Genomic DNA, 12387 nt, shown 5'->3' with positions numbered 1-12387 from the left:
CAAGAAATTAGGAAAGCTAACAGAATGTTATTGTTTATTGCGAGGGGAGTTGAATGCTTCAGTTGTGCAGGACACTGGTGAGACCATATCTGGAGTACTGTGTACAGTATTGGTCTCCTTATTTAAGGAAGGATGCAAATGCATTAGCAGTTCAGAGGTTTAATGGATTAATATCAGGAATGGGCAGGTTGTTTTGTGAGGAAAAGTTGGACAAACTAGGCTTGTATCCACTGGCATGAAAGGTTATCAGGAGTAGAGAGGAGATTACAATCAGATCAGCCATGATCTTAATTGAATGGCAGAGCACGTGCGAGGGGCTAAATAGCCTATTCCTGCTCCTAGTTCATAAGTAGCATTCATGCCACACATCAGCCTAACCTTAAACATTGTCCAGATCTTGTTGCATGCAGCCATGCACTGCTTCATTATCTGTGGAGACGTGTAACACTGTGCAATCATCAGCAACATCCTCACTTCTGACCTTACGATGGGGAGGTCTTGTGAAGCAGCTGAAGATGGTTGGGCCTCGGACACTACTGTGATGAACTCCTGCACTGATGCCCTGGGGAGCAGGTGATTGGCTTCCAAAAACCACAAAAACCTTCTTTTATGCTAAATATACAGCTGGTCAATGGAAAGTATCTACCCCCACAATCCCCAATTTCCATTGACTTAAATTTTATTAAGGCTACTTGATGCCTCACTCTGAGAAATGCTGCCTTATATCAAGGGCATTTACTCCCACCTCATGTTACCTCTGGAATTGTAAAGGATGCATTTTCGAAGAGAAAATAATGGCTCAGATCAAACTTTTGGTTAATAGGGGAACAGGACATTTCAGCACTGTGGGTGTACACACATCGCATGGACTGCAGTGGTTCAAGAAGGCAACTCACCACCACCTTCTCAAGGACAACTAGGGATGGGCAATAAATGCTGGCCCAGCCAGCAAAGCCCACATACTACGTGAATAAAAAAAATGTTTCATCAGCATATTACTCCAAATATCTATTCTTACTGTTCCAATTCTGGGGCCCTAGCGATGGTACGCAGAATCATAGAGTGGTTACAGCACAGGAAGCCGCCATATGGCCCATCAACTCCATATCAGGTCTCTGCAACTGCAACTCACCTAGTCCCATTCTCCCAGCCTTTCCCCAAAGCCTTGCAACTTCTCTCTTTTCCCAGTAGCCCAGCAAATTTTTCTCTTCAGATAATTACCCAATTCCCTTTTGAGAGCCTTGATTTAATCTGCCTCCACCAAATTCTCAGGCAGTGTATTCCAGATCCTAATCACTTGCTGCATTATAAGATTTTCCACATGCCCTTTGGCTCTTTTGCCATTCAACTTAAATTAGTGCCCTCTGGTTCTTCCCCCTTACCCCATGGAACAATTTCTCCCTATCTACTCTGTTCAGACCCATCATGATTTTGAACATCTCTATCAACCTCTCACCCTTCTCTTCTCTAAGAACAACCACAGCTTCTCCAATCTGTCCATGTAACTGAAATCCCTCATCCCTGGAACCATCCTCATAAATCTTTTCTGCACTCTAATGTCTTTGCATCCTTCCTTAGGATGATGCCTAAAACTGGACACACTACTCTAATTCAGGCTGAACCTGTGTCCTGTAGAGGTTCACCATGACTTTCTTGTTTCTATACTCTTATGTCTTTACTTAGAAATCCCAGAACTCCATAACCATTGCACATTGCTTTCACAACCCACTCTGCCAACTTCAACGATTTATGCATATAAACTCCCAGGTCCTTCTGCTCCCTTAGAATTCCATCCTTTATTTTTCCTTATTCTTCCGCCAAGGTATGTCATTTCACACCTTTTTGCATTAAATTTCAACTTGATGTCCTTCCATTCCAGCAGCCTTTGTTGTCTTAAATATATCCTCCTTAGAGTTCACAATACTTCCAAGTTTTGTGTCATCTATAAATGTAGGTCATTAATTTGGATCAAGAGAAGCAGTGGTCCCTAATAATAATGCTGAGGAACCCCACGATATACCTCACACCACTGCAAAATGCAACCATTCATCATTCTAATTTCCTTGCGAATTTGTTTCACTACATCTATACCTAGTAGTGTAATAGAACCTCTATTATTTCTTAGCTCTAACTGGTTTTTATCCTCAATCTCTATAGGACATCCTCTCTCTTCAGCACTGTAATATTGTCCTTAACCAATACTGCCACCCCTCCTCCTTTCATTCTTGAACACTTTGCATTCAAGAATATTTGGTACCCAGGTACTCAGTCCTGTACTTTTTTGAGCCAGGTCTCTGTTATTGCCACATGATATTTTCACATGACTGCCTGGATCTGCAGCTCACCAACATTATTGACTGTGCTCCGTGCATTCACACATATGCACTGCAAATCTAATTTAAACCTTATTGCATTCCCTCTTACTCTGACCCCACCTACTGCCTTACGATTTCCTACTCTAGGGCTGTGTCTCTCCCAATTCTTTCTGCACATTATTTTCCCTTTCTAACGTTACAGCCTGGTTCACATCCCCCTTCCAAGCAAGTTTAAGCCCTTCCAAATAGCACTAGCAAACCACCCACAAGGACACTGGTCTCAGCTCCGTTCAGGTGAAAGCCATCCAGCCTGTAGAGGATCTATCACCCCTAGAAACATTCCCAATGTCTAAAGCCATCCCTCCTGCATCATTTCTCCAGCCACTAATTCATCTGCTCTATCGTGTTATTTCTATAACCACTAGCACATGGCTAAATTTGAGGTCCTGCTTGCTAACTCCATAAAATCTGCCTGGAACTCATCCCTCTTTCTATTCATGTCATTGGTACTGATATAGACAATGATTTCTATTTGTTCATCCTCTCCCTCAGAGTGCTTTGATGCCAGTGACATGTGCTTAGACAATTGGGCACTTTATCAGGCTTCTTATGAGCACAAATTTTCATGCTCAGTCTCCAGATGGCTGGGAAACCAGGCAATGGAATAGGTTTTGAAGCCATCAAACTTTGAGAGAAATATTTTTACAGCTGCAGAACAGATTGCAGATCACTCAAAAGCAGAAGCCATGGAAGCCTACATTATATTAAAAGCAATCAAAATTAATAAAACAGCAAGAGCAAAGTCATACACAGCCTGGATTCCTTTTGCTGCACTGATAAGGCTTCAGCATGCACAGCTTTCTCATTGCACCTGAACAGCAGTAAGATCGGAAGTCCCGGGAACTCCCTCAGGAAACTCTGTCTCAACTTGAGCCATCACTTGCATATTCTGTCATTCCACTCTGCAGAGAGGGATTTCCTGTACAGGCTGCTCCTACACACTCTCCAATTCCTCATCCTGGTCTTCTGTCCAGGCCTGGCCTGTTGTTTCACGCTGCCATCCAGCAGGGCCTTTCCTTGTACTGCTGGGGTGAAGTGTTGTATGGAGCAGCGGTGCTAAATCTAGTTTTAAGTCACTCCACTGATACCCTAGCCATTTGCCACTTCTGCTGATTACATTTTATCTTTAATTATATTGGTGGTGCCTCTTAATTTGAGGGAGCACTTGCACAATTGTCTGTTATTGATAATGGGACAACCTATTGATTTATTGAAAATAAGATCATGGGAGCAAATGAGAACAAAAGATATTCAAGCTAGAAAGGCCAGTGACTGATAATGACAAATGTTTTAAACAATCTACATTCAAAATTTCAATGCATTTTAGTAGCATTACTTTAGAGCTATTTTTCCTTCATATGAAGCCCTAAACATCATTCAACAATAATGAGCAACTCCATTTTTCTTACTGGACAAATCAGTGGAAATGCCTTTTGGCAAGTGCTCAACTATTTCTAAAAAGGAACTCTAATCAGAAGTTTAAAAGGGTACATAACACAGAAAACCTGAAAAACAATGTCAAGACATTAGTTAAATAAACATTTTTATGATTTATGCTCTTAATAAAAATTAATATGCTATTATTTTAAATAATACACTTTCACTACATACCTTATCAAAGATTTCTCGGACATTTGCCTCAGATTCTCCAAACCACATGGTAAGAAGCTCTGGTCCCTTGATCGAAATAAAGTTGGCCTGGCATTCGTTTGCAATGGCTTTTGCCAGCAAAGTTTTACCACAACCAGGTGGTCCATAAAATAGTACACCCTTTGAAGGGGTCATGCCAAATTTCAGGAATTTGTCTGGGTGCTCCACAGGATACTGTTAAAAACAAATTTGTGTTATGTTTCACATAGCTTTTCATGAAGTACCCCAACAGTGGTAAAACACAAAAGTAACAGTGTTCCTTCAGACATCGTTTAATGCCCAGGTCTAATTAAAATTTAATTTTGTATTATCAAATAAGTCTCTCATCTCAATACCTATAAGATAAAGATACTATCTGGTGTGACAGTAAACCACAAGGATTGGATGGTGCTAGGTGTATTTCCTGGACTGTGACTAAATTAATTCATTTCAGCTGGGCACGGGGAGGGCAATAAGAAAATATCATCTGGATTCCCACTCCTGATAGCAGTCTAATGGCATCTGCTTGAACAAATATGTGCACATGTGTGGACAACAATCAAACAGGCAAAATACTTTACTGCCTGGATTCAAGACTAGGAAAGTCAATTGCACAAGATACCAGAAGGCTATCAGTCATTGTGAAGTCATGTTCCAAAAAGAACGAGTATTTTGAGAGACGGGGACAAAAGGAAGTAAAAATAATCTACTGGTATTACTAATATTAATGCAAAGCAGTCCCAGTTTTAATATCGTAAACAATTTACTTGGTACAATTTGATTTGAGTGTCACAATTTTATGTCAATTCTTTAAATGGAAGCAATTTTCCAATCTCTATTTCAGACCAGTAAATTTACACCACAACTTGAAAATCTAAAATCTCAGAGTAGCTTACTTGTACAAGTTCCTGAAGCTCCCTCTTCACATCCTCCAGTCCACCAATATCTTCCCACGTTACCTGAGGAACCTCAACCACTGTCTCACGCAGTGCTGAAGGATTGCTCTGGCTCAAAGCCCACTGTAAACAAACAAAACATTTATGCAATATAAGTTAAGGCATTAAGTTAGCTCAAAACACAAACAGGACTGCAGTAAGTTTGGTATCTTTACTAAAAAGAGTCCTACCCTGAAATCATCCATGGTAACTGCAAGTGAATTCATAACTTCAGCATCAATGGTTTCATCTTCCAGATCAATAACATCCATCTTTTTCCTTATAGCTTGAAGAGCAGCTTCCGAGCATAAGGCAGCCAAATCAGCACCAACATGGCCATGAGTTTCATTAGCAACCTAAAGCAAGAAATGTTTACTAACCAAAACCCATCCACCTTAGGTTTCACTTCAAGCTTTTAATAACTTGCCACCATATGCAATATATTTGACTAAACAAAACAAACTGCACATCATACATTAGCTTCAAACATGTTATAAATGTTTTTAACTTCAGAAGTACAAAATACAAGCGTTGCATAAAAGAGTGATAAGATGCTTTAATTATAGGAGTATAAAAAACTGGGGTTACTTTCATGAGAACTAAGGTGATTAAGAGTTCAAAATTATGAGGAGAAGTAAAACCAGGAGAAACTAAAAATACTGGTCAGTGAGTTGCAACTAGATATAAATTTCAGATAACCAAAAAAACAAAGGGAGAGGCTACATCGTGTTTTTAAGGATATGAAACACACCACCGGAAACCATGGTGCAAGCAGAATCCATAATAGTTTTAAAGAGAAGTGGTTACACATTGGATATTTTTAAAAAGGGTACCTAAGAAGAATAGGAAAATTGGGCCAAGTGGATACCTTCCATAATGCTGGCAAAGGCAAAATCAGCCACTTCCTGGGCTGTAAAATATTGTATTACCCATACACTATTGAATGATGGTGCCATTCTACAAGCTAAAACCAGCCACATATCCTCAGAATGCAGGCATAATACCTTTAAGCAGGCAAGCTCCTCTCCTGTAAGGCTCACTGCCCCAAAAACCAAGAAAGGTGGCACAGCAGCACCTCCCCTGGTAGAATAATGCAATTACAGGTGAGTAGTTTATTAGGCAGTTGCCATTATAAATTAAGACATGAATTTATAAACAGAATATATAAAAAAGACAGAACATGCAACTTTAAAATGTGTGTTGAACTATATCTGTGCACCTAAATTGTCCACCATCCTCTAACCAAACTTCTCCTGAAGACCACACTTGGTCTTGATTCCGTGAACACACTACGAAAAAGCAAAATATTTTTTAAAAATTGTATGCACTCTTCCTCTCCACTTACTTTCTGATGTCCAAATAGTGTGTCATATTATTAGAAAGCATTTGTCAGCAACAACAGTGATATAGCTTTGCATCATTTGAGAGATACTGCAGTGTTTCACTCAAAAAAAGCCCAACTTCATCCAGCAATTTGTTTTCAACAAATGCTTTTGTAATTCCGATAAGTCATGCAATTTTAAATTTAAACATGCTTCTCAATTTCACAGTAATTTTTCCCTGCCCCCTTTTCTCACTGTAACTTTCTGCTTCTCCACTTGTCTCTTCTATTCCAAATGGCCCTGCTCCCATTTCCCCAGAAGAATTTTCTGCTGTTGAGCCTCACTTATCCACCAATTTTTTCCACTTGGCCGGCATTGCATGTCTCATGCTACACTTCTCCTGGAGTGTTGCTTGTCACCATGTTGTGCTCTTAACTACAACTCTGTCCCCTGACCATTTCCCCCACAGCCAGTGATGACCAGAACTGTCATTAATATTAGCCCTAATTGATCAAATAATTCTCTCTGCACTTGGATGAATCAGATGTCTTTTACTTTACATCCTAGCTCAGTACTTTATTTTCGAAATATCTGAGATCTGTGAATATGCTTACCATGCAAAATAATTGATATGCCATTTACAAGATCATATCAAGCACTTAAAAAAATGCTGTGTCACAGGAGATTGACTAATAGGACATCATTAATCCACAATATTTGCTAGAGGCATTTCACATTCATACATTATGTGTGGCTCTATATAATATACATTCAATCTTCATTACAAACCATTTCCGATGACTAACAATTTGCAATTTAACTAAATTATTTTGTTATGGCTGCAGAAACAGGGTCTAAATATTAAATTATTTTTTGTATATCTCATTGTTCTACGGTTTAGCATATTGAACAGTTAAAGTAGTTACTAAATTTCTGAGTGCTGGATACTGACATCTCCTGTTAGATATTTACAAACCTGTTCAAGGTCTACATCATCTGCCAACTTCATGTTCTTTGTGTGAATCTGTAGGATTTCCAGTCGACCTGTGGCATCAGGAATACCAATGTCCACCTCTCTATCAAACCGGCCTGTTAAGTGAAATTATTAAGTAAATTACAATGCACAAATACACACAGACCGCGTGCTTCACTCACACAAACGCAAGTTTCAACCTACCAAATCGTCTAAGGGCAGGATCAATGCTGTTTGGGCGATTTGTAGCTGCCATAACAATAACATGAGCCCGCTGCTTCAAACCATCCATCAAAGTGAGCAGTTGTGACACAATACGACGTTCCACTTCTCCATGTGTCTAGAAAGGTAAACAGTTAGGAAGAAAGGGCCAATAAATTATCCAACATCAGCTTGGAAGCAATCCATGCAGAACACAGTGGAAAGGCAGCTTTCAGAAAACTCCTTAAATGAAAAGTTTGGTGATAGCATATATACAGCCTAGCTAAAAGACAGAGCTTTGCAGCATGAATAAGAAACTGACTGGAAGGTAGGAAACAGTGATAGAATAAAAAGGTTGTTTTCAGATTGGTGGGCAGTGACAGATTGTGTCTTCAAGGATCACTGTTGGGAGCCCCAGCTTTTATCTCAATTTTTGGATTGGAAGATTGAGGAATTTATCCAGGTTTGCAAAGAATATTAAACCAGGTGTAGTGAAAGCAGCAAACTGTAAATGGACTCAGACATCTTAAAGCACATTACAATAAGCAAAAGGATATAGTGCACACAGAGCATGGGGAAAAGGAAAGGATAAATAAACAGGATGGAGAGCCAACACTATGGATGCTTTAATGGAAGGTTCCGAGGAGGTTTTCGAAAGTAGGCAAAGGGAACTGGGTGAAGAATTCCAGAGGACAAGTGTGTAGTCGCTCAATAAGCAACCACCATTGGTACAGCAGAAGTAGCAAGCAGTGGGAGGAATCTAATGCTGAGAGCACACACTGGGACTGTAAGGAATAGATCACAAAAGTTATGAAGAGACACAAGATGATCATCCAGGCAACTGCAATTATGTCAGGAAGGGAAACTGAGCTTGAGAAGGATAGGGAGTGAGCTAAAAAAAAAAAATTTGTTCACATAGCACTGCTTCAAAGCGGTGCTATGTAGACTCCCCTGGGGCAGGCAGTGCTGCCTGTCCAATGTGGCTAAAGTAGCTTCAATCAGACAAATCAGGCAAAAAAAACTGAAAAATTAGGATTTCAAGTCCATTTACTGTAACATTACAACTGAGTTTTCCTCCTCATCACACTCATTTCTTGTTCTCACTATTTAATAAGCTTTTTGCAATGATTAAGCTTGCAGATGATACTATCAACCAGGGGTCAATTTTTGTGAGGAAGAAAATTGTAGACTGTAGGAAGATACCAACGAACTAGTCAGGTGGGCCAAAAACTAACAAATGGAATTTAATCAGGCAAAGGGATACACAATAAATGGCAGATTACCAAGGTGTATAAATGAACTAAAGGACCTTGCTGTGCATGTCTGGAGATCCCTGAAGATAGAACAGATAGATAAAGTGTTTAAAAAAGCACCTGGAATATATTCTATGCCTCGGCTAACAAAGGGAAGTATGAGCTAGGAGGTTATATTGGAACAGTTAAAAAAAACACTAGTTCGGCTATAGCTGGAGTACTGCATATAGTTCTGGTCAGATTACAGGAAGAATATAATCAGACTAGAGAGTTAAGAGATTTACGAGGATGGTGCAAGGACTGGAGAACTTTGGCTATGAGAAAAGATTGTGTAGGCAGGGGTTATTTCCTTTGGAGCAAAGGAAGCTGAGGGGAGGTTTAACTGAGATATATAAAATTACGAGGGGCCTAAATGGAGTGGATAGGAAGGGCATATTTCCCTTAGCAGAGAGGTTAACAACCAAGGGGTGGATTTAATGTAAGAAGCAGAAGGATCAGAAGGAAGTCTATAACTTTTTTCACACAGTGGTGGGTCTGGAACTTAATACCTGAAATTCCGGTAGAGGCAGAAAACCTCAGAGCATTTTCAAAACTACTTGGAGTGCGCTTGAAGTGCCGTAACCTGCAAGGCTACGGATCAAGAGCTGGAAAATGGAATCGGACTGGATAGATTATTTCTCGACTAGCACACGCACAATGAATCAAATGACCTCCATCTTTACTGTAAGTTGTCTATGTTCCTATTTAGGAATATCTATAGGTAAAGTAATATCCACAGGTAAAGCCTGCTATATTTAATATTTTCTATTTACTCCTCCATTGTGGAATGATCTTGAAAACTGCAAGTCCATTGTTTTCTCTCATTCCCATCTTTGCAAGGAAGCCCTCCCCATTCCCAAATTGCACATTTCTTTAAATTTATTTTTAACCTATTCATTTACTTGGCTCTCTTTCCATTAACAGTTTTTTTCTGTTGATTAGCTACACATTATCTCTCAAATCTTGTCCTGGACTTCCTGATCTTGCTTTGCTTCTACAACGTTATACCTCAAATTTTCACCCCTCTTGTTTTCTGCATCCTCTGAACACCCTGTCAAATTCAACCTTCTCATGACTACCTCTTATGGCATCCGGCCATTCCACCAACAGGCCACAGTCTCTCATGGGCCAGTCCAGTTTGCCCATGCTCCACACGACTGCTTTCACTGCTTTGATTTTATCTACAGGTCTGTGCCCCAATCTCCATAAATCTTCTCCAATTATATCACCTGCGCACACCCTCCCTTCTCCTTCACTCAAAATGACTGCCTTCCCATTCCAATACAACTAATCCTTTGCTCAATCATTAGAGTCCATATCTCCAGCAGAGGAAACGATTTGTAACTGAAGCAAATAATGCAGGCTGTGGGACATCATTTAAGACCACAAAGTTCCCAACTCTCCAGTTTCAGTGACCATTTCAAAGAGACAACAGTCCATGGCAGACTACTAAAGGGAGCTAGTTTCAGAAAAAAACAGCATAGAGTATAACTCTACTACCAGAAAACTATGTGATAAACTACGACAGTGACCACCAGCTTGGGAGATGTTGGTACCATTCTATTTAATACCAGTTGACAACTGTTTCAACGATGGAAATATTAAAAATGCACATTAAACAAATTGTGCAAAGGCTCCTGTTTCTAACAAAATGAGAGTTAAGAATGTTAAATTCTATCATACAGTCTCAGCCTTAACTTGGCTGTAGCATTCTCATCTGAGTCAGTGCAAATCCCACTCAAAAACTTGAGCACACATTCTAGGCTGGCATTCTAGTGCAATACTGAGTGAGTGATTCACTGCCAATGGGATTATTTTCAAGGTGACATGTTAACTCTGGTCCCATCAGCACACTCAGGTGGACATGAAGGATCTCATGGTACTAATTGAAGAGCAGGAGCGTTTCTCCCAGTGTCCTAACCAACATTTATCCCTCAACTGACATCAGTAAGAGAGATTTTCTCATCAGAACTGGATACCTGATTTTTTTTAGCCAGACTACCAATAGCAGGAAACAAAAATATCCCACTGGAGGCATTTTAATTAGAAACATGTTTAACAAACTTGCTTGAGATTAAAGACAAGGGTGCCAAGGGAAATGTAATAAATGCCATACACTTGTATATTTGCAAAGTCGATCTGACAAGGTTCCAACACTGGATAATAGCAGCTAAATTAGTCACAAAAGGAGGAGTATGATAAAGTGCATAAAAGATTCCTTCTACAGGAAATTTGAAATATTGCCTTCATTATCTTCTTCAATTTTAAATTTGCAGATGAAACTCAAATTGAAGGCAATGATAAAATGTACAGTCATTGATGTAGCTGCTGCTCAAAAGTTCAAAATAAGCATTCAGATTGAGGTTTGGGGACGCAACTACTTAATTATAGTAGCACCTAAATGACATTTAGAATATACCTTCTCTCTCTTTGGAGCAATGGCATCCAATTCATCAATAAAAATGATAGCAGGAGCATTTTTCTCAGCCTCTTCAAATGCTTTCCTCAGATTGCTCTCAGATTCTCCTGCAAGCTTGCTCATTATCTCAGGTCCTATAGCGAAACAATTCAGCAAAATTAGACAATATTTAATCCTGCAATATTTAACATTAACTATTAAAGTTTACTTAGCATCTTCGCCTACATAAACAATGAAACAATACAGAGATGGCTAGCTATGGTATTCTGCACCAGTGTCCTATTATTAGGGGCTCTATTTTGTGCTGCTAACACTCGCCTTCTAAAACACCACCCAAGTGTTAATCTTCATATGCAAACATGCGATATCAAATTTCAACACTTTTTATTCAAACAAATAAATAAAAGTCAATCAATTTGAACACAATTATTGACTTGTACACATTTTAAAAACAGAGATAATTGATTAATGATCATAAGAGGATACACTGGCTGATTATCACTTTCACTCTCCCCACTGCCCTCCCACCACTTTTGAAGCCAATTGTAGACCCAAATCACACATTGTCTTTGTTGCAATCAACTAATATCACGAATCAGGGCTTGAGTCAGTAAGAAACCTTCCTTTGACTCTAACTCATGCATTCACTCACAAAGTTTTAAGGAAATTTCCGGTCACTGTTCATAAAATTAAAACGTTCTTTCCAACCCTTGCTGGCAAGGTGGGGGGTGGTGGTAGGGAAAAATAGGATAGAGCCAAAACAGATTACAACATTTATAAAGGCTCGTTTCTAAGCAAAATCTTGAAATGAGCACTACTTATAAAGTCCATCAACAGTGAGCTTTGCAATGTGAAGTACCTATTTCTGTATAAGTGAAACTAAAGAATTTGAGTGTTTTCATCCAAACCACTTTGTTAGATTGCTTAATTCTTCCATAATGTTTTATAATCCAGTATCAAAGATTAAACTCAAACAGATTAATAACTGACAAGTTAAGCAAACTCCAATTTTCCTGAGAATGCAGTCTTCGTTATTTGAATCAAAACACACTCCCACATACTGAAGGGAGAAGGCACAGTCACCAAAGGACATGGCAACAAGTGATGGCTCCACAGGGAGTTTCTTTTTCCACCCAAAATTTTTCCCAGTCTTTTCTTTTGAAGGCAGCAGCTCAGAACAGCATGCGTCAATGTGTCCTGGCAGCCCTCAAACATTTCATTCAAGGTTAACACTTTATAGA

General features: G+C 39.4%; 1 protein-coding gene across 1 annotated transcript in view; it reads right to left on the bottom strand.

Moving 5' to 3' along the window:
• The window catches only part of LOC121292851 (valosin containing protein), a 53959-nt gene that overhangs the window by 13960 nt on the left and 27612 nt on the right, over positions 1–12387 (bottom strand). The window contains exons 8-13 of the mRNA XM_041215346.1: positions 11147–11280; positions 7439–7574; positions 7238–7350; positions 5131–5295; positions 4901–5023; positions 3987–4199 (exon numbers count right to left, since the gene is read on the bottom strand). Coding sequence (XP_041071280.1) covers positions 3987–4199; positions 4901–5023; positions 5131–5295; positions 7238–7350; positions 7439–7574; positions 11147–11280 — 884 coding nt within the window. The remainder of the gene's footprint in view (positions 1–3986; positions 4200–4900; positions 5024–5130; positions 5296–7237; positions 7351–7438; positions 7575–11146; positions 11281–12387) is intronic.

The sequence above is a fragment of the Carcharodon carcharias genome, chromosome 1 (assembly GCF_017639515.1).
Source record: "Carcharodon carcharias isolate sCarCar2 chromosome 1, sCarCar2.pri, whole genome shotgun sequence".
Classification (NCBI taxonomy): Eukaryota; Metazoa; Chordata; class Chondrichthyes; order Lamniformes; family Lamnidae; genus Carcharodon; species Carcharodon carcharias.
Note: the sequence above shows the minus strand (reverse complement) of the source record. Positions and strands in the feature narration are given on the sequence as shown.